Source organism: Geotrypetes seraphini, chromosome 4 (genome assembly GCF_902459505.1).
Source record: "Geotrypetes seraphini chromosome 4, aGeoSer1.1, whole genome shotgun sequence".
Classification (NCBI taxonomy): domain Eukaryota; kingdom Metazoa; phylum Chordata; class Amphibia; order Gymnophiona; family Dermophiidae; genus Geotrypetes; species Geotrypetes seraphini.
The window spans coordinates 189,449,358-189,469,755 of record NC_047087.1 but is presented as its reverse complement, the minus strand read 5'-3'; the positions used below and the strand labels follow the sequence as shown (position 1 = coordinate 189,469,755).

The 20,398-nt window shown below is 43.8% G+C and overlaps 1 protein-coding gene across 6 annotated transcripts in view; it reads left to right on the top strand.

Moving 5' to 3' along the window:
- The window catches only part of LRRC20 (leucine rich repeat containing 20), a 368,748-nt gene that overhangs the window by 90,417 nt on the left and 257,933 nt on the right, over positions 1–20,398 (top strand). For all 6 annotated transcript variants that reach the window (XM_033941821.1, XM_033941816.1, XM_033941820.1 and 3 more), the window contains one exon: positions 20,048–20,215. In XM_033941821.1, the coding sequence (XP_033797712.1) occupies positions 20,048–20,215 (168 nt within the window). The remainder of the gene's footprint in view (positions 1–20,047; positions 20,216–20,398) is intronic.

Here is a 20,398-nt window from a genome sequence, read left to right as displayed (position 1 = left end):
CGGGGGTGGGGACCTTTGTAGTAGGATCGGGGGAGGCGGGCACCAGAGGATTGTAGGAGACTACGGGAGGGAAGGAGCTTCTCAAGGCGGTGACCTTTTCATTGAAAAAGTTTGCTAGTAGGTCCACTGATGGGGAGGAGGGAGGTATAGAAGGGTTGGTGTTGGGAGTTAAGGAGCGCCAGATATTGAACAGCATACTGTTCTGGTTTTTTGAACTGGAGATCTTGTCACCATAGAAATTTTTCCTAGCTCTTTTGAGTGTATTGTTGTAGAGTTTAATGTTGACTCTCCAGATTTGTTTATCTGCGGGGGATTTAGATTTTTTCCAGATGCGTTCCAGGGATCGACATTTTTGTTTTAGCATCCTGTGTTGTGGGAGGTACCAGGGGGCCTTACGGGAGTAGGAGATGGTTTTGGTGGACAGCGGGGCGAGAGATTGGTAGGTGGATTCTGAGAGAGTGGTCCAATTGTGCCAGTTGGTTGCAGAATCTGATGGCTTAGTATTGGATGAGAGAGTGTCAAGAAATTTGGACCAGAACTGATCACTTGAAATTTTCTTGCGGAAAGTAATGGACTTAGAGGGCTGAGGAGAGGTTCCAAGGTGAGACATGAAGATGGGGAGACAGAAGGTTCCTAGGTAGTGGTCGGACCAGGGAACGTGGTCCCAACGGATGTCATCGGTTGAAGTTTTATAATCCGTGAGATCGAGGAAGCTGATGAGGTCTAGTACTTAATATTTAGCTTATTCCTTTCTTATAAATCAAAGTTCCTGCTGCTGAACTAGAGAAAGAGATGTTCAGCTGGCAGGGCTTTGTTTATAAATTTTTATCAACACAACTAATATACTATTTTATCCTAAAGCAAAAAATAAATAAATAAATATAATTTTTTTTTCTACCTTTGTTGTCTGGTTTCTGCTTTCCACATCTTCTCATTCAATTCCTTCCATCCACTGTGTGTCTTCTCTCTACGTCTTCCATTTGCTGTTACTGTGCCTCTCCCTTCACCCCCCCCCCAATTGGTCTAGCACCCATCTTCTTCCCTCCGCTCCCCCATAGTCTGGCATCTGTCTTCTTCCCACTCTGTCTTCCACATTTCCCTTCGGGGTCTGTTCCTCTCCACCCTCCTTCAATGTCTGTCCTATTCCTTTCCACCACCACCCTTCCCTCCCTCCTTTACCATCTGTTCCTTTCTACTACCCTTCAGCTCCTCTCACGTGGCTTATCTATCTACCTTCCTCCCTCTTATTTTCATGGCACGTTACAATGTAATTTGTGCAAGCCACTGGAGCCTGCGAGCTTGGTCCCTGTCCCATCCCCACAAATCATCTCGCTTCTGTGCTCCTATTTTCTCCATTTCTAATATCTCCCCTATGTATCTGTCATTGCCCCCCCCCTGTGTCCATATACCATCCCCATGGCATGTCCCCTTTATGTCTCTGTCCCTATGCCCCATGCACATAATTTCCCCTCTTTCTGTTACCTTCCTGTGTCCAGATTTCCCCTGTCTTCCTCTTCCATACCAGTGTGTCTCTTCTTTTCAACCCCATCTAGCTTTTTTCCCTCTTTCTTTCCCCCCCCCTGCTTCTAGCATCTGGCTCACCTGCCTGTCCTTCCCTTTCTTTCCTGCTGTGGGTTTTTCTTTCCGTCTTCATCCCCTTGGCCCAGAATCCTTTTCCCTTTCACTCCCTCCTTCCAATTTGAGCCGGGAACACGAGCGATCGCACGGTCCCCGCAGCCACCACTCGCATGCCCAATCGATCCTACTGTTTAGCCAGCTCTCTCCCTTCGCCTCACCTTAGTTTGTAGGTTTTGTTTTTCGGCGACATGCACGCTTTCCCAAAGAGTTCAATCTTCTGCTCTGCTGCAACTTCCTGTTTCCGGTTGCGTCAGAGCAGAAGATCGAAACTGAACAGCAGCGGGGACCGGGGGAGTCTCATGGGAGCGCGTGCGGGACCCGGCCTGAGGCCTAATCAGTGTCTGCACCGTATGGCACACCAGGCAACATCTCGCGGCACACTAGTGTGCCGCGGAACAGCGGTTGAAAAACACTGCATTAGAGCACCTGTATTTAGAAACGCAATACCTTAAGGCTCAAATGCACATTTTATGTGTAGTTTTAAAAAATATTTTCTTTTTTTTTCAGTTCCAATCTTTTTTATTGAAAATTAGCATAAGAAAGAAAAAACATTCAGTAACAGCAACATTATAGAAATAATTTAATTTCTCATTTTTTTAATATGACCCCCCCCCCTTTTTTTTTTTAACAAAACAAGAGGTTTTTAGCGCTGGTCAGCATGCTGCTCTGACGGTCATAGAGTTCCTATGAGCGTCGGAACAGTGCAGAGCATTCAGTGCACTGGCCGGCGCTAAAAACCTCTTGTGCTGTTTTGTGAAAAGGAAGATAATTTAGCATAATTTGCAAAAATTGCTTGCCTTTGCACACACCCCCACACGCCAGCCCAGCCCAAACCAAAGGCTGCTCAGAACACATCATGACCTGCACATCTGCTTCCCTGGCTTAGAGGGAACATTGCTTCATGAACTATTTCTGTCAGAAATATAAAACTCTTAGGGGATAAGATTATAAAATGTCTGATTCTTTGCCATGAGACAGTACATGTTCTTCTTGGATGTGAAATTTCTTTTACAATGTGATATACCTTGAGAAATAAATTTATCATTTTATTGAATCATCTCAATTTTTATTTTTTCTTGACAACAGAGTGGGAATGTCTCCAAGATTATTTTAGCACGTCTAGAGGTTTGGGTGGTTATGTACAGTATGTCAGCAGGAGTAATGACAGGTCTCTCTCTTTTTCACTTGTAAGCCTGCTTTCTGAGGAACTTCATTTTAGTTCCCTTCTATAGTAGGCTAATTTCCCCATTTCTTTATCTTTTTTATCGAATTCCTTGGTTATTTAACCTTTGATTTGGGGTAATTTTTATACTCAAAGAGAGATCCTGTATTTCAGAACTATTTTACAAAAGGCTCTGCTAAATGTGAAGCCTTTTATAAAATATGTTGTCACCACTAAGGGTCACCTTAGAGTTCAGGTCCTGGCCTTGATGATTCGTTAAGCAAAGTGAGCAGGCCCCAAAGGAATCTCATTCAGGTATGGCTGGTACTGAGAGGCTGCTGCAACCTTCCTGCTATTCCTACTTCCCCCAAGAATTAACCCAAGCCAATCCTATGGCAGCCTTTTCCTGCAATAATCACAATTCCCAGCATTTTTCAAAATGCTAGTCATCTATTGTGGTTGTAACAAACAGAAAATACAAGTCTTTATTCCTGGCATCTCCTCATAAGTTTTCAACATACAAAAAAGACACAAATAACTAATTAGCACTTCTTCTTTTCTTTACACACAGGAGATCAACAAGCATGTATCAGTGAACATAAGAACATAAGAATTGCCACTGCTGAGTCAGACCAGTGGTCCATCATGCCCAGCAGTCCGTTCACGCAGCGGCCATCTGGTCCAAGACCAGCACCCTAACTGAGACTAGCCCCACCAGCGCACGTTCCTGTTCAGCAGAAACTTGTCTAACTTTGTCTTGAATCCTTGGAGGGTGTTTTCCCCTATAACAGCCTCTGGAAGAGCGTTCCAGCTTTCTACCACTCTCTGGGTGAAGAAGAACTTCCTTACGTTTGTACGGAATCTATCCCCTTTCAACTTTAGAGAGTGCCCTCTCGTTCTCCCTACCTTGGAGAGGGTGAACAACCTGTCCTTATCTACTAAGTCTATCCCTTTCAGTACCTTGAATGTTTCGAGCATGTCCCCTCTCAATCTCCTCTGTTCGAGGGAGAAGAGGACCAGTTTCTCTAATCTTTCGCTATACGGCAGCTCCTCCAGCCCCTTAACCATTTTAGTCGTTCTTCTCTGGACCCTTTCAAGTAGTACTGTGTCCTTCTTCATGTACGGAGACCAGTGCTGGACGCAGTACTCCAGGTGAGGGCATACCATGGTCTGGTACAGCAGCATGATAACCTTCTCTGATCTGTTCGTGATCCCCTTCTTTATCATTCCTAGCATTCTGTTTGCCCTTTTTGCTGCCGCCGCACATTGTGTAAACGGCTTCATCGACTTGTCGATCATAACTCCCAAGTCTCTTTCCTGGGAGATTTCTCCAAGTACCGCCCCAGACATCCTGTATTCGTGCATGAGATTTTTGTTACCGACATGCATCACTTTACACTTATCCACGTTGAACCTCATCTGCCATGTTGATGCCCATTCCTCGAGCTTGATTATGTCACGTTGCAGATCTTCGCAATCCCCCTGCGTCTTTACTACTCTGAATAACTTTGTATCATCCGCAAATTTAATCACCTCGCTCATCGTACCTATGTCCAGATCATTTATAAAGATGTTAAAGAGCACGGTCTAAGCACCGAGCCCTGCGGCACCCCACTGGTGACGCTCTTCCAGTCCGAGTATTGTCCATTTACCCCCACTCTCTGTTTCCTATGCTCGTCAGTTTTTAATCCACGTGAGTATTTCACCCTCAATTCCATGGCTTGCAATTTTCCGAAGTAGTCGTTCATGCGGAACCTTGTCGAACGCCTTCTGAAAATCCAGATATACAATGTTGACCGGATCGCCCTTGTCTATCTGTCTGTTTATTCCCTCAAAGAAGTGCAGCAAGTTCATCAGACACGATCTGCCTTTGCTAAAACCGTGCTGACTGGTCCTCATCAAGCCTGTGTCCGTCAAGGTGATCAATGATGCTGTCCTTTATCAGTGACCCTACCATCATTCAGACTCACCAGTCTGTAGTTCCCCGGATCTCCCCTCGAACCTTTCTTGAAGATCGGTGTAACATTCTCCACCTTCCAGTCTTCCGGAACCTGTCCCGATTTGATCGACAGATTGGCTATTAGTTGAAGCAGTTCATCTATGGTCCCACCAATGTCATAATTTTGTTTCCACTGCACTAGCTGCACTTAAGCACTCCACCCCTCTTCCAGGTTCAGCTTGCCAGAATTGTCTTTCTTGTATATACAGCGTTCAGCTTGCCAGCGCTGCATACAACTTGTGCCACACCTAGGCTCTCAAACGCTTTTCCCAATCCAGCGTACTAATGTTGCTTCCCTTGGGTTGCAAAGCACTGCATAAAGGGATTTCTCCTTTCCCCCTTCTCTGCATAGAACATGTGCCACACCTAGGCTCCCCCAAACCCTGTTCCTGGTACAGTCTATCAGGGCTGCCTCCCTCAGGCTTCTGCTGACTGCAAGTAGGGTTCCCACATAAAAACTGCAGCAGGATGCAATAATCCACAGGTCATTGCCAAATATCACCCTTCTTGTCAGTGCCATGCATAGGAAGTGACATCAGAGGGAGAGCTGACAGTTGCAGGGAGCACATTGTTGAATACCGCAAGCAACAACTTCAACTAGAGGTACAGGGGAAGGGAAGGGGGGCACGCATGCCCAGCAGGCGTGATTGTGGAAGAAACATGTGGCAGAGGGGTGCCACCGCCCCAGGCGCCTCTCACCCTCGCTACACCACTGGCCTGCAGCCCGGAGAGGTCCTTGTCCTGCTCCCAGTGTCTCCTCTCTCTCTCTCTTGCCAGTTTGCCTTTGCATTTAAAAGCTGGCTACCACACCCCAAAACTCCCAGGGAAAGGGAATGTTCTCGGTGCTCTCTTCTTCCCTCACTGGTGGAAATAACTCCTAGAGCAGTGGTCTCAAACTCAAACCCTTTGCAGGGCCACATTTTGGATTTGTAGGTACTTGAGGGCCACAGAAAAATAGTTAATGTCTTATTAAAGAAATGACAATTTTGCATGAGATAAAACTCTTTATAGTATATAAATCTTCCTCTCCTCCCTGAAGGTCTGCCATGTTCCCCCCTTCGTTGCAGGGTCCTCCAGCTTTCCCCCTGGCCTCCCGGTCTTAGTTTCAGCTAATTACCGCAGCCTGCAGAGAGGATCCCAGTGCTGTAGCATTCCTTGCAGGCCTCCACAACACATTCCCTTTGCCGCGGTCCTGCCCCTCCTCTGACATCAAGGGCAGGACCGCGGCAGAGGGAATGTGCTGCTGAGGACGAAAGCAACCTGCAAGGATCATTACAGCACCGGCAATCCTCTCTGCAGGCTGCAGTAATTATCTGAAGGTAAGAGCGGGAGCAATTATCTTAAGGTAAGAGCGGGAGCTGGAGGACGCTGCAAAGAGCAGGCAGCACTAGTACAGACTAGAGAGCTGCACGGGAACAGGGATGATGGGAATCCTGCGGGACCAGCGGGGATCCTGCGGGTTCCCCCTTCGGGTCATGGGGATCCCGTGGGGATGCCCCCTAGGGTCATGGGAATCCCGTGGGACGCACCCTAGGGTTGCGTGGATCCCTTGGGGATGCCTCCTAGGGTCGGAGGATCCTGCGGGGTTCGATGCACTCGAGCCGCAAGGCTCGTCTTCTTTTCCCGTGGCCGTTTTGAGAATTTATCTGCTGTCTGTATTTTGCATTATGGCCCCTTTTTACTAAACCGCAATAGCAGTTTTTAGTACAGGGAGCCTTTGAGCATCGAGAGCAGCACAGGGCATTCAGTGCAGCTCCCTGTGCTAAAAACCACTATTGTGGTTTAGTAAAAAGGGAGGGGGTATATTTGTCTATTTTTGTATAGTTGTTACTGAAGTGACATTGCATAAAGTCATCTGCCTTGATCTCTTTGAAAAACCTCCCAGAACATAAATGATAATGAACATTTTCTCTGCATACAGTGTGCTTTGTGTTTTTATAAATTTTATTGTTAGTAGATCATTTTGACTTGGTCATTTTAAAAGTAGCTCGCAAGCCCAAAAAGTGTGGGCAGTCCTGCTCTACCTGGTCACCATTCGAGTCAGTAAATGTTTATTTGAGTGAGACCTGTTTTTGAAAGAGCCGTTTGTGAATTGAAAAAGAGAGTGCATATAGACACACAATTAATGTGTACATTTTTTTCTGTATGCATATTTCAGATTTATATTTATATTTGTTCATATTTTCAAATTTAAGCATATTTCAAATTTAGCACTGCTAATTTCTAATCCGAATTTTAACCAGCCAATCAGAAAACATTTTTATTTTTGAAAAACAGCTTACAAAGATTTCTTTTTGTGCCTTTGCATTTTAGTTTATTTTAGCAAAATGGTTTTAAGGGTAAAAAGGAGGCACAGTTCAGCATCACTTCTTCTTTCCATCCCCTCCCCTGCAGGCCAGCTTACCATTAAATCATTCTTTGGCCCTACAGCCAATGGCAGCCTTGCTGAAAAGCTACCTGTGACCTGCATCGGGCTTTTCCCTCAGGGGGAAAGGTCAGGTGCAGGCCGCAGGCAGATTTTCAGGAGAGCTGCCACTGACTGCAGGGCCGAAGAGGCGGATTAAGGCAAAACGAGGAACATTAAGTCATGGTGTGTATGTGTGGTGGTGGGGTGGCGGTGAGAGGAAGGCAGAAAAATGTTTGAGTGTGTGGGTTTTTTTTTTTTTTTTTTTTTTTAAACCTGAGCTTGGGCTCTGCTACTGCGGCAGGAACAGTTCAATGGGGGATTCTTGAGGAGAAGTCGTGGGCATGGCCGACTCAGGCTCACTACTTGAAAACAAATGGGGAGCTTGATGCACATGCAAGGAATTTCTCCTAATTGGCTATCAAGCTCCAGCTCTGTCTCTCTGCTTGGTGGATGTGCAAAGCTCTCCCTTCATGTTCAAATTGTTGAATACTGAGCGCAATCAGCAATTGGTGCGCTGTGGTGTGAAGCAAGCTGCATAGTCATGCAACTATGCAGTTTAGAGCAAATATTGCATGACAGTGTTTATCCTTACTAGACATTCTGTGCAAAATGGGGCTTGATTCATGTCTCCTATTTTCAAACAGGATACTAAGGGGCTCTTCTTCTAAAGTGGAGTATGGTTTTGCACTTACTGCTTGTTAACAGCAAATATTAATGCATGGTAAGCGAAACACCTGTGCAGATGTGTGTGTAGGGGAGGGAGGGGAGGTGCCAAGCATCTGCCCTGCATTTACCTCACAATGCAGACTGTTACTCCACAGTGAGTGTGTAAGACAGAACGCCACAATTATTGGTCCGGAGTAGTGCTGCCCAGAGGCGTACCTAGGGTATGTGACACCCGGGGCCCATTGTTTTTTGACACCCCCCTAATGTAAAAAAAATATTTTTAGTAATATTCCCCCCAGGTGCCAGCCACGAGGGGATGTTCCCGGCCTAGGAGTCATGGTCCAGGAACTTCCCTTCTCATGGCCCAGTGCCAAGGCTCTGGATAGTCCCTGTGGCCCAGCATGTTCCCAGCCTTCTCTCCCTTTACCTTCCATGAAGCTGAAAAAACTGCCAGCCTCGGCAGTGATTCAGCTATGTCGCCCGCGGCTCCCCTTCCTGCTTTCCGTTTCTCCCCTTCCTGCTTTCCGTGTCTGCCTCTGCAATCCACCTGGGCGGAAACAGGAAGTTGCGTCATTGGCAGACGCGGAAAGCAGGAAGGAGAGCCGCGGGCGACGTAGCTGAATCACTACCGAGGCCGGTAGGGCAGGAGGGGGTTCAAGAGTGGGTGAGGATTTATTCCCTTTCTAGTGCATTTGTCAAAGTCTTGCAACGCACGGAGATCTGAGGCTCTCCCCTTAGAAGACAATTAATGTGGTTTAAACTATTGACAGCAGATTGACATTTTTCAATGATTCTGTGCAAGCTTTAATTACTTTAAAAACATTTTTGAGAAAGGTATTAGGGTTGGAATTTGATTGCTCAATCTCATTCCTGTATACATTTTTGGTGGTATTACATCCCCCCATCCTAATATCCTCATCTGATCCCCTTTCCATGATCAGAACCACTGATCTCCTTAAGAAATCCCCTCTTGCTGTAGGTCTGCCAGATTACCACTAAGCCCAAAAACTTTTTTAGTATTCTTTTTTTAAAAATATTTTTATTTATGCAAATTTATAAAAATTCCAAGCATAAACATCTTGTACAGAAAAGTATGATCAAGACATCTCTGTTAAAATTAGTTTTCAAATCTGAAAAATAATTCACTCAAATTATAATAGGAAAAGAAAAATCACTTGATCACACACAAGTCCTCTAAATTAAACTAGATCCAAGATTTAAAGAGTATCTTAGTTAAATGCAAACAAATATAAAGAAGCACTTTAACTACTAATAATAACGAGAACTAATTTCCAATAGGAGCTGTTGTTACTTCATTCTCAAGGCGTTTCTTTGAGATAAATCTTATCAAATGAGAAGGATCTACAAATACATATTTCAATGAACCATATCTAATAACACATTTACATGGGTATCTTAAAAAGAAAAAAAACCCAATTTGAGTCACTCCAGGCTTCAAATTTAGGAATTCTCTTCTTCTTTTTTGAGTCTCTCTTGAGACATCTGGAAAAATTTGAATATGGAGACCCAGGAAATCCTTGGATCTATTCTTGAAGTAAAGATTCAGGATCCAGTCCTTGTCTGGAGCCAAAGCCACAGTCAGCAGAAAAGTGGCTGGCGTAGCCACTTCTCTGTCCGATTGTTCCAATATAGCGGAAATATCCAATGGATGTTCCTGAGGTTCTTCATCTTTTTCTTTTTGAAGAGTTTGTGCTTTAACAGGAAGATAATAAGCCCTTGTAAGGGGAGGTAGAGAATTTTCAGGTATCTTGAGAATCTCTATAAAATATCGCTTTATCATATCTCGAGGGGAAACTGATAAAATCTTAGGAAAATTTACAATCCGCAGGTTATTAGCCCGAGTATTGTTCTCCAAAGCTTCTAATTTCCTCCTCATGATTATATTATCTTTAACCAGTTGGTCTTGATTTTGTTTAACAGTTATTAATTCTTTATTGGTTTCCTGCTTTAATACAGATACATCTTGTTTTAAGGTATTAATTTCTTCTTTCTGAGCTTTTATTTCTGTGTCCAAGTTTTTTATTTGAGGATTTAAAGTGTTCCCCAAATTAACTACCAAGTCCCAAAGAGCTTCTAATGTGACTTGTGGGGTTTTACCACTGAAAATGATTGTAGTTGTGTAATTAGAATCTGTTCTTGGATCTGATTTACCTCCGTGAAACCTTGTCCTCCTCCAGCACTTGGTGTCCCGATTACAGGCAGAGGTGTCCCATTCAACGAGCCCTCCTGTATGCTTGCCTCTCGAGAGGAGTAAACTTCCTGACCGGATACACTCAACTCTCGCGGTGAGCTGGCTGCCTGTGGTTGTGGCTGGTGGGGTGGCGTCCGTTCGTCAGGGCTCAAAGAGATGTTGGGCCCTAGGCAACTCGTCGCTGCGATACTCTCCAGCGGCGTTCCCAGCGGTGATGTCCCTGGCGATCCTTGTTCCCATTGCAATCGCCGTAAAAATTCATCAATTGTAGCCGACGGGGGTACTAAGCGTCAGGAGGCAGCACCAGCACTTTTCCTCCTCCTTTTCGGCATTTCTTATCGAAGGTAAGAGCAAGATTCCAGGCGTCTGAGCAGCAGTTAGTGAGTTGCGGCCATCTTGAATCTCTTCTAGAAATCTCAGTATTCTTAAATCCTTGATACAGAGCTGAAAAAGCTTCTTCCTTCAAGAAATATCTCTTTGGTTCAAAAAAACGTTTTACTTAAATATGTATCCAATATATTCTCTCCAAACAAACATCTAAATAGAGGGCAGGCGTATCATAATTACAGAGGGTCAGTTCATGGGACCTCTTATAATTTATATATTATTACAGGTTAATCTAAAATGGTGGAAGTGGGTAAATAAATAATCATAAATAGCCGAGAATACTATCTCAATGGAAGAAAAAGCCTCAGGTTTGTTCTGCTGGAGAGATTGAGTAAGCAAACATTTCAAACTATGTGAAGAAATGGTTTTTACTGTGAAACGTTGGCTGATTATTAACTAAGAACATAACATAAGAACATAAGAAATGCCTTCACCGGATCAGACCTTAGGTCCATCTAGTCCGGCGATCCGCACACACGGAGGCTAAGCTAGATGCTCCCTGATGAAGACCTTGTTTACCCGTATCCCTCAATATGATTTGCAAGAAGGTGTGCATCCAACTTGCCCTTGAATCCTAGAATGGTGGTCTCCGTCACAACCTCCTCCGGGAGAGCATTCCAAGCATCCACCACTTGCTGTGTGAAAAAGAACTTCCTGTCATTTGTCCTGGGCCTGTTGCCCCTCAGTTTCAGTCCATGACCTCTTGTCCGAGTCGCATTTGATTATGTGAATAACGATGTTTCTTGCTCTATTTTGTCGAATTCTTTTAGTACTTTAAAAGTCTCTATCATATCCCCTCGCAGTCTTCTCTTCTCGAGGGTGAACAATTCTACTTTTCCGAGGCGTTCTTGGTAGCTCAAATTTTCCATACCTTTTACTAGCTTCGTGGCTCGCCTCTGCAACCTCTCCAGCAGGGTTATATCCTTCTTTAGGTAGGGAGACTAGTGTTGGATACAGTATTCCAAGTGTGGTCTGACCATTGCTCTGTAAAGTGGCATTATGACGTCCGCCGATCTACTCGTGATTCCCTTCTTTATCATGCCCAACATCCTGTTTGCTTTCTTATAACTTTAAAGCACAGTAGTTAATTTTGCAGTTTTACATCTCAGTCCTGGATTAAGATTAACACAGTGGCAGTAATACATTCTCCTCGGAGGTTTTTTGCCAATGATGTGGGTGGGGGAGGTTTGAGCATTTATGCTCTGCCAGAACAAACCTGAGGCTTGTTCTTCCTTTGAGATAGTATTCTCAGCTAAATAAGTAGAGCACTTCTATTTATGATTATATATTATTGCAGGTCGACATCCTGTAACCTTGTTTTAATCATAAACAGTCAAACCTCGGTTTGCGAGTAACCCTGTTTGCGAGTGTTTTCCAAAACGAGCAAAACACTCAGCAAACTTTTGACTCGCAAACCGAGTGTTGACTCGATTTGCGAGCACCCCCCCCTGATAACTGGCATCGCTTCCCCCCCCACTCGCAAAGGCCCCCTCGCTCCAACCGGCCCCCCCCACCGCGTGAACTGGCCCCCCCACCAATACAACTTAAATTTACCCACCTCCCCGTCTAGCACCGGCACCAGCACGCAGGCACAGCTCGTGTGCCTAGAAGATCTTCCGGCTTCGGTTCAGAGACAAAGCGCCCCCCCCCCCCACCACGCGAACCGGCCTCCCTGCCAGTACAACTTAAATTTACCCACCTCCCCGTCTAGCACCAGCACCGGCACCAGCACGCAGGCACAGCTCGTGTGCCTAGAAGATCTTCCGGCTTCCGGCTTCGGTTCAGAGACAAAGCGCACTTTTGTCCCGGCGCGCTTTTGACCTGACACCTCCAGCTTCTGCCTGCCTTGAGCATGCATCTGCACATGCTCAAGGACTTCTATTCTCCCTCTCGCCAAGAATCTTGGCGAGAGGGAGAATTAGAAGTCCTTGAGCATGCGCAAATGCATGCTCAAGGCAGGCAGGCAGAAGCCGGAGGTGTCAGGTCAAAAGCGCGCCGGGACAAAAGTGTGCTTTGTCTCTGAACCGAAGCCGGAAGCCGGAAGATCTTCTAGGCACACGAGCTGTGCCTGCGTGCTGGTGCCGGTGCTGGTGCTAGACGGGGAGGTGGGTAAATTTAAGTTGTACTGGCAGGGAGGCCGGTTCGCGTGGTGGTGGTGGTGGGGGGTGCCGGTTGGAGCGAGGGGGCCTTTGCGAGCGGGGGGGGGGGGGGAGCGATGCCAGTTATCGGGGGTGGGGGGGTGGGAACGTATCAAAGCGAGTTTCCATTATTTCCTATGGGGAAACTCTAAACGAGCATTTTGGATTACGAGCATGTTCCTGGAACGGATTATGCTCGTAATCCAAGGTACCACTGTACACTTGTCCCTCCTTCCCCTCCCTTATATTGTTGCTTGTTATAAAATGCAAAAATGTGTACCTGTTGCAATAAATCAGTGTGACAGTTAAAGTAACAATGTTTCAACTTTTGTAACATTTTCAGAAGATTTAAAGTGGTAATAATTAATTCTAGTGTTAACCCATTAGAGCTGAAGAAAGGCAACACTTATCTTGTGAGGACTAAACCTTTTACCGGCGCTGGTTTAGAGTAATGAACTCCCAACGCCCTCCCAAAGAATGGGTGTTTCAATCTGACAATATGGACCAGGGTGATATGGACCAGGGTGGCCACCCTTTTGGGCCGAAACACGATCGTGTCGAGTATATCACAATGAAAGAGATTGAGCCACCATTGGCCACCTTCGTCATTGTTTCTTGCTGTTCACTGGTATGAAGGCGGTTTCTCCTGTTTGTTTTCTAATCAGAATCTTAGGTGCCATATCAGATTATAGAATATTCCAGAAATAAATCAAAACGGTGTAATTTAGGAAATATGTCTTATAATGCTAATCTAATGTCTGTCTAATAATAAGCTTTGAAATGTAATTCCCTAGAAGTGTCCAGATACCTCTTATTGTAATCTGCCTAGAATTGAAAGGTTAAGGTGGTATTGCACTTTTGAAGTTTAGAAAATCAATAAAGAATTTTTTTTAAAAAAAGAAAGGTTAAGGTGGAATAGAAGTCAATAAATGTAATGTAATGCTTACAAAAGAGTCAATACAATTATCTATAAAATCTTTGAAACAACAAATCTCCCCCTCAGTGGTATAGCGAGGGTAGGAGGTGCCTGGGGTGGTGGTGCCCCTCTGCACCCTCTTATCTGCCCCCCTGCTCCTTCTTCGCCAACAACCCCACTCCTTCCATACACTCGCATCCTCCCTTCTCATCTCCATAGCTCTTTAAATCTTTATCAGCGTGAGCAGCTTCTGCAGCCTGCTGCTCGTGCTGGCATAGGCTTTTCCTCTGATGTCACTTCTTGGCCCTGTGACCCGGAAGTGATTTCAGAGAGAGCCAGGCCAGTGCGAGCAGCAGGCTAGAGTAGTTGCTCATGCTGGTGAAGTATTCAAAAAGGTACGGGGGGGGGGAGGCAGAGAGGTGCTGTACCTCTACCAAGATGGTGCCTGAGGCGGTCCGCCCCCCTTACTACACCACTGGCCCTCTTTTTATCAAGCTGTGCTGCCAAGCAGCATGAGCTATATGCCAAGCTGCCCATTCTATTTCTATAGACAACCCAGCATTTAGCTCATGCTACTCAGCAGCGCAGCTTGATAAAAGAGGGGGAAAGTATTCACTCCAAAAATGCTTATAAGTAAAAGCAGCACATAACAACCCCAAGACTTCCTCATCCAATCTAGCTGCCTGTTAGATTTATAAATTCTCTAATAATTTCATTCTTTTCTGCCCTTTAATAGTCAGGTAGCAAAATAACCCATGACTTCTGTGAGAATGTGTATTTTCCAGCCATTTAAATCTAGAGATCAAATATAAAGGTGCTACACCACAGAACAGTTTAAAAAGCATATGAGTTACAACAGAATTTAAAGTCACCCGTGCTCGAATTGGAAGCCAGTGCAGTCTCATATATTAATCTGAAATATGATCAAATTTTGTTAGAGAAAAAATCAGCCACAGAGCTGTATTTTGGATTGGCTGTAGTTGTTTTAAGTCCCCTGATCAAGACAAATATAAAATATTACAATAATCCAGTGTCCCTAAAATCAAAACTGTAACTAACAAACAAAATTGAGTTTGTTTAAAATATTTATGAACATAGTGCAAATTTTACATTAGCATAAGAGATCTTTGAACCACTTTGGCAACCTGTATGCCCAAAGAGCAAAATCTATCCACCCATACCTCCAAAAGCCATAAAGAGGATACTAGGGGGCACTCCACATCTCTTATCTTAATAACATTTGTGGAGAGTTTAATATCACTCTCCACCAGTAATACATTTGTTTTATTGGAGTTACTGTAAGTATCAGCTTATATGATGACATCAATTCCTCCATCACATCAAAACTCTTTCTCAAAACCCTACAAATGTCTTCAACAGTGCGGTCAATTGAGATTAGGAGGGTAATGTCATCTGCATAGCTGAATAAAACCACCCCTTGATCCTCTAAGACAATATAAGCTAAATAACATGGGGGAGTGTGTGAACCCTTGAGGAACCCCACAAGATGACAAATCTTGTACTTTAACCTATATACTGTATCTGCTTTTTAAAAAAAAATCTCTGAAACCAATTATAAACCTGGCCTGTTGCTACAATAGCATCTGCAGTCTGCAAGAGAGTATCATGATCTACTAGGTTGAATGCAGAAAATAAATTGAACTGCAAAATTAATGCTTTCTTTCCCTCACTTAACCATTGCATAACAATATCCACCAAGGATCTCAATAATGTCTCTGTACTTTGATTCAACCTGAATTCCACTTGACTAGCATATAGGATCATATCATCCTCTAAATACTTAGCCAAATAAGTTCCACCAACCTCTCCATAATCTTCACATAGATAGAGATTGAGGCTACAAGTCTCTAGTTAGTTGGTAATGTCCTCAACTCTTTGGAATTCTTTAGTACTGGTGTAATTATTATTTCTCTCAAATCTTCCAGGACGGATCCCAAAGCAAATGTCCATTGCACCCATCTCAACAATTAAGCATGAAATTGAACTGAGGCCTCTTTTAATAAATACAATGGGCAACAGCCCAGAATACTAGATGAATGTACATACTTCCTAAACATATTCAATTCTTCCCATGTCACTTTGGGAAAATCAGCCCAATATCTATCAACTGGTACTGAGGACTGTCCTGAGGATACAGGCTTCCCAATTAACTGCCCATCTGTACAGATTAAAAAAAAGAAAAAGAAAAAAGTCTTCCTGCTCCAAACAGCTGAGAGGCTGCTTCGGGGCTTCCCTTCCAGCTCTGCACATGTGTCAGTCACTTTTCCAATGACTATCAGATGGGATTACGGCAGACTTCCACAAAACTCATTTGAATGTGAAGTCGTTCGGACATCAAGAATGTCTGCATGGCAGCATAGGAACATCCATTTTATAAAATGGCCATATAGCTGTCCATGCAGAGTAGAAAAGGGCTGGATTAGCCCTATATTGGGCCTTTGGCCAACCTTCCAGGGACCCCATCCCCATTTCACCTTTCCAGAAGTAGCAGCGAAAAGTGCAGAACATAGCTGTGGGTATGATAGCAGTAATAGTTTGTGAGTAAGCATGAGGACTATGCAAGCACATGTTTTGAATGGAGAGGCTTAATGGTTAGAGCTGGAGAGCTACTAAGTTACATAGTTCCAGAAGGAAAATTCTGAACCAGGTCTGGATTTCTGCAATCCTATCTAGGTACATTATAGGACCTGAAGTGCTGATTTCAATTGGTGGTATCAGAGACTAAAAATAGAACACTTAACTTGGGATATAAATTCAAAAACAGAACTGGCCAAATGGTTTCCCTCCTGGAGCAGGGTAACTTGGCAGCTCTACATCAGTGGATTGAGAACCAAGAAAGCTGGGCAAGTCATTTTTATTCTCCATTGCCTCTGATACAAACCAGAGATTCCAAGTGTGAACTGCCCAAAAAAGTGAAATTTAAGGGACACGTTTCCAAGATATAAACTTAAAAAAGTTTTTCATATTTATTTATTTAAAAAATTTCTATCACACTTCACCTGTGCCAATCTATTGGGTTCTCAGTTTTCGCCTACGCTGATGATTTTCAACTGCCTCATCCAGTTAACTCTGAATCTGATGAGGAGATATATAACATTAACCAAAAGCTCTCCAAAATAAAGCATTGGCTTCAAGAAAATATGTTATCTCTGAACCTCACAAAAACGAAATCATCCCGTGGAAAGAAGGACTCAAGAGTCCACTCGCAATTTGCATCAACAATTCTTCGATCCAGTCCGTCGACAAAATAAAAATTCTCAGCATAATCTTAGATAACAAATTAAACTATCACGACCAAATTAATTCTGTTGTCAAAAGCTGTTTCCACAGGTTCTATATGATTAGATCTTTGATCAATTTTTTAGACGCTTCTTCCTTGAACATTTTAATACATTCGCTTATAATATCAACACCACTTTACAACACCACTTTACAAAGGCATCGCACAAAAGGAAATTAGAAGATTACAAATAATACAAAATACTGCAATAAAAATTATCACAGGAAAAAGGAAATTGGATCACGTCACAACTTTATTAAAGAATGCGCTTTGGCTCCCTATCAACCACAGAATTACCTATAAACAGGCATTAATTGCATTTAATGTCATACTGTTGAAAGCTCTGCTATTCCTAGACAGTCATTATCCTGTATAATCCCTTCCGTTCCTTACGATCCAAGGATAAAAATCTATTTGTAATTCCATCCCTACAAACTATAAACACTAGGTGAAACACACTTTTCTCAGTTACTGCTCCCCAAATCTGGAACCTATTACTGGCCCTGGGAAGGGAAGAAAAAATCCTCGAAAAGTTCAAATCAAAGTTAAAAAGCTACCTATACAGGGATGCTTTTAATTCATTTGATTTTGGAGTCCATTCAACACTTCCATTCGAAGCAGGCAAGCATTGATCAATCAAATACCCTTCTGTTTTATCCCTTTTTTGTTATCTTTCCTATACCAAGTTGTAGTTCCTCCCTCTCGTCGAAAGTACGTCTGTGGTCCCCCTAAAAGTTGTTAGTCTCTCCTATTTTTTTTTTAATTATTCATCGCGTTGTAATCTATGAAAAGAGTGGTTGTATCAAATCTCAAATAAACTTGATCTATCATTATGGGTAGCTTACAATTCACATACACAATAAAAACACACAAATAAATATATATCATCAAAATCATTAGAACATAAGAATAGCTTTACTGGGTCAGACCAATGGTCCATCAAGCCTACCTTGAAGTGTACCAAGTTAGGTGCTTATCAGCTAATTAATTTTTCAGCTAATGGTTCTTTTCAGTTAATGGTACCAATTAAGCATAATTAAATAATTAAGTTAGGCACCTAGATCGACTAGGCACACTGATCTGATGCTTAACTTCAGGCACTGTTTATAGAATCTGGGTCTAAGTGCTATTCCATAAAGCAGTGTTCTTCAACCTTTTTACACCCGTGGACCGGCAGAAATAAAAGAATTATTTTGTGGACCGGCAAACTACTAAGACCGAAATAAAAAAACACATTTCCGCCCCGTCTCCGCAAGCTCGGTCCCCACAAACCATCTGATCCCTTCTGCACAAGCCTCAGTTATGATTTTATATTGAACGTATTTTATTAAAGTATAAAAAGAAACAATATTCTGTACAATTGTCATTTTATAAATATAAATATTCAGAGCAAGGACCAACAAAACCCCTGTCTCCCCTCCCCTTCACATATATCCCCTCTACTATCAAGAAAACTGAACAAGCCAAATTATTACAGAATGCTACACAGAAATATCATGCTAACAGAATTCTGCAGTCACACATGATAGTCCCCAGTTATGTCTCTAGCAGGATATATATTTCAAATCTGATATATTGTAATGACAAAATAGAAATAAAATGATTTTTTTCTACCTTTTGTGGTCTCTGCTTTCATCTTCTTTCCACTCTTTTCCTTCCAGCGTCTGCCCGTTCCATCCACTGTCTGGCCTCTCCCCCTTCCATATGTATCTGACTTCTTTCTATGCCCCTCTCCCCTTTCCATCCAGCCTGTGCCTCCTCTCTCCTTTACATTATTCATTTCAGCTTCACTGCTTTCTTCATTTTTATCTCTCCTACACCAGATCTAGCATCTTTATCCCTCTCTCATTTCTCTGCTGACCCCCTTTCCAGCATCAATCTTTCTCTACTTTCTCATTCCTGTCTCTCCCCTTTCCCTCCTCTAATCTCCCTGCCAGCTATTTCCTTCCTTTTTTCCTTCTCCCTTCCCTCCTCCCCCCTATCCAACAGTAGCTCCCTTCCCATCCCTTTCCCTCTTCTCCTTCCAGCAGCATCTCTCCTTCTACCTCCCTCCAGATGCAGTAGCAGCTCTCCCTTTATCCAGCAGCTTCCCAGCCTCCAACAGTGGCTTCCTCTCCTTCCAGCAGCTCTCAGTACTTGCCTGCAGCAATGATTTCCTTAGGCAGCCTTGCGTCTGTTGCCGCCGCTGAGGAAAGGGGAAGTTGCCGAAGTGATCACTGCCCTGGTAAGTACAGAGCTACTAGGAGAGGAGACAGCAACTGTTGAAGGCTCCCCATGATCTTACTCCTGCTGTGCCCTGCACATTCGCGACCCCCCCAAGCCGGCAAAAACAGCTTTGCACCGCAGGCCCTGCGGCCCAAGACGAGCCGGAGGCCCCTACCTGCCACATCCTGCACGTGGGCAGACTCAGCACAGATGCTGCTGATGGCCCCAATCCACACGCTGACCATCTCCCTTCTACCTGCACCTTCCCCGGGGCCCTCTTCGGCGACTCGGCAGAGGCAGCGATCAAGACAGGCTTCTGACGTTGTGCATTCCCTCTCTGAGTCCCGCCTATTTTGTTTCAACTTCCTGTTTCCGTATAGGCGAGATTCACAAAGGGAATGCCTGACGTCGACAGCCTGTCTTGATCGCCCAAGGCTGGGAGGAACAGAAGATTTCCGCGAACACCACCGGGACAGGAAATTTAACGGCGTCCATCTCGCCGGCCCTGCGCAGACTGGCAGGAATTTTCTGCGGACTGGCACCGGTCCCCGCATACCGGCAGTTGAAGAATTGTGTTATAAAGGACATGCGTCCTTAATAGAATAACGCCCAGTGCCGATATTTTCAAGCACCATTAATAGAATTCCTCCATAATGTATGTGCGTGCACACATAGACTGTCTGTCTATCTATCTTCTAAACATGCATATAATGCTTGTGTAAATGTGAATATCTGGTTTATAGACTTTCTTTCACATTTGTTTCAGTACTAACTCATAGCCCTGTGTTTTCACATATGACTAAAGCCAAAGCATCTTTATCCAAATGTGCAACTCAAATTTATTCTTAGCTGTTTATATGTGAACAATCACAAAATCTATGTGATGTGTTATCCTGCACAGAATTTTTACTCAGTCAAAAGCTAGCTTATTATCGCTACTCAACTACCTTCTCTCTGGTTCTTTCAACCCTTTGTTGCTAGTCAGAATCCTAATCTCCCTTTTTATCTTAATGTAGAGCTGAACCTGGCAGGGAATTGCCTTCATCAGTTGCCCGAGGAAGCTGCAAATCTTCAGCACTTAAAAGTCATCTATCTGTCCAGGAACAACTTCCAAGAGTTCCCTAAGCAGCTGGTGGATGTGAGCACCCTGGAAACCATCGACTTAGAAAAGAACCAGATCTCAGGTGAGAGTCTATATCCATTGCATGCTGTTTGTTACAAATAGTTTGTTTCTGCAGTAGTTTGTGAAATACCTCTAATTTCCAGCAACGGTTTCATAAATATGTGATCATAATGCCAAATGCAGAAAGAGTGATATTTAAATTTTGTTCATACACGTCCAGGGTGGGTTGGGGGATAGAAATATG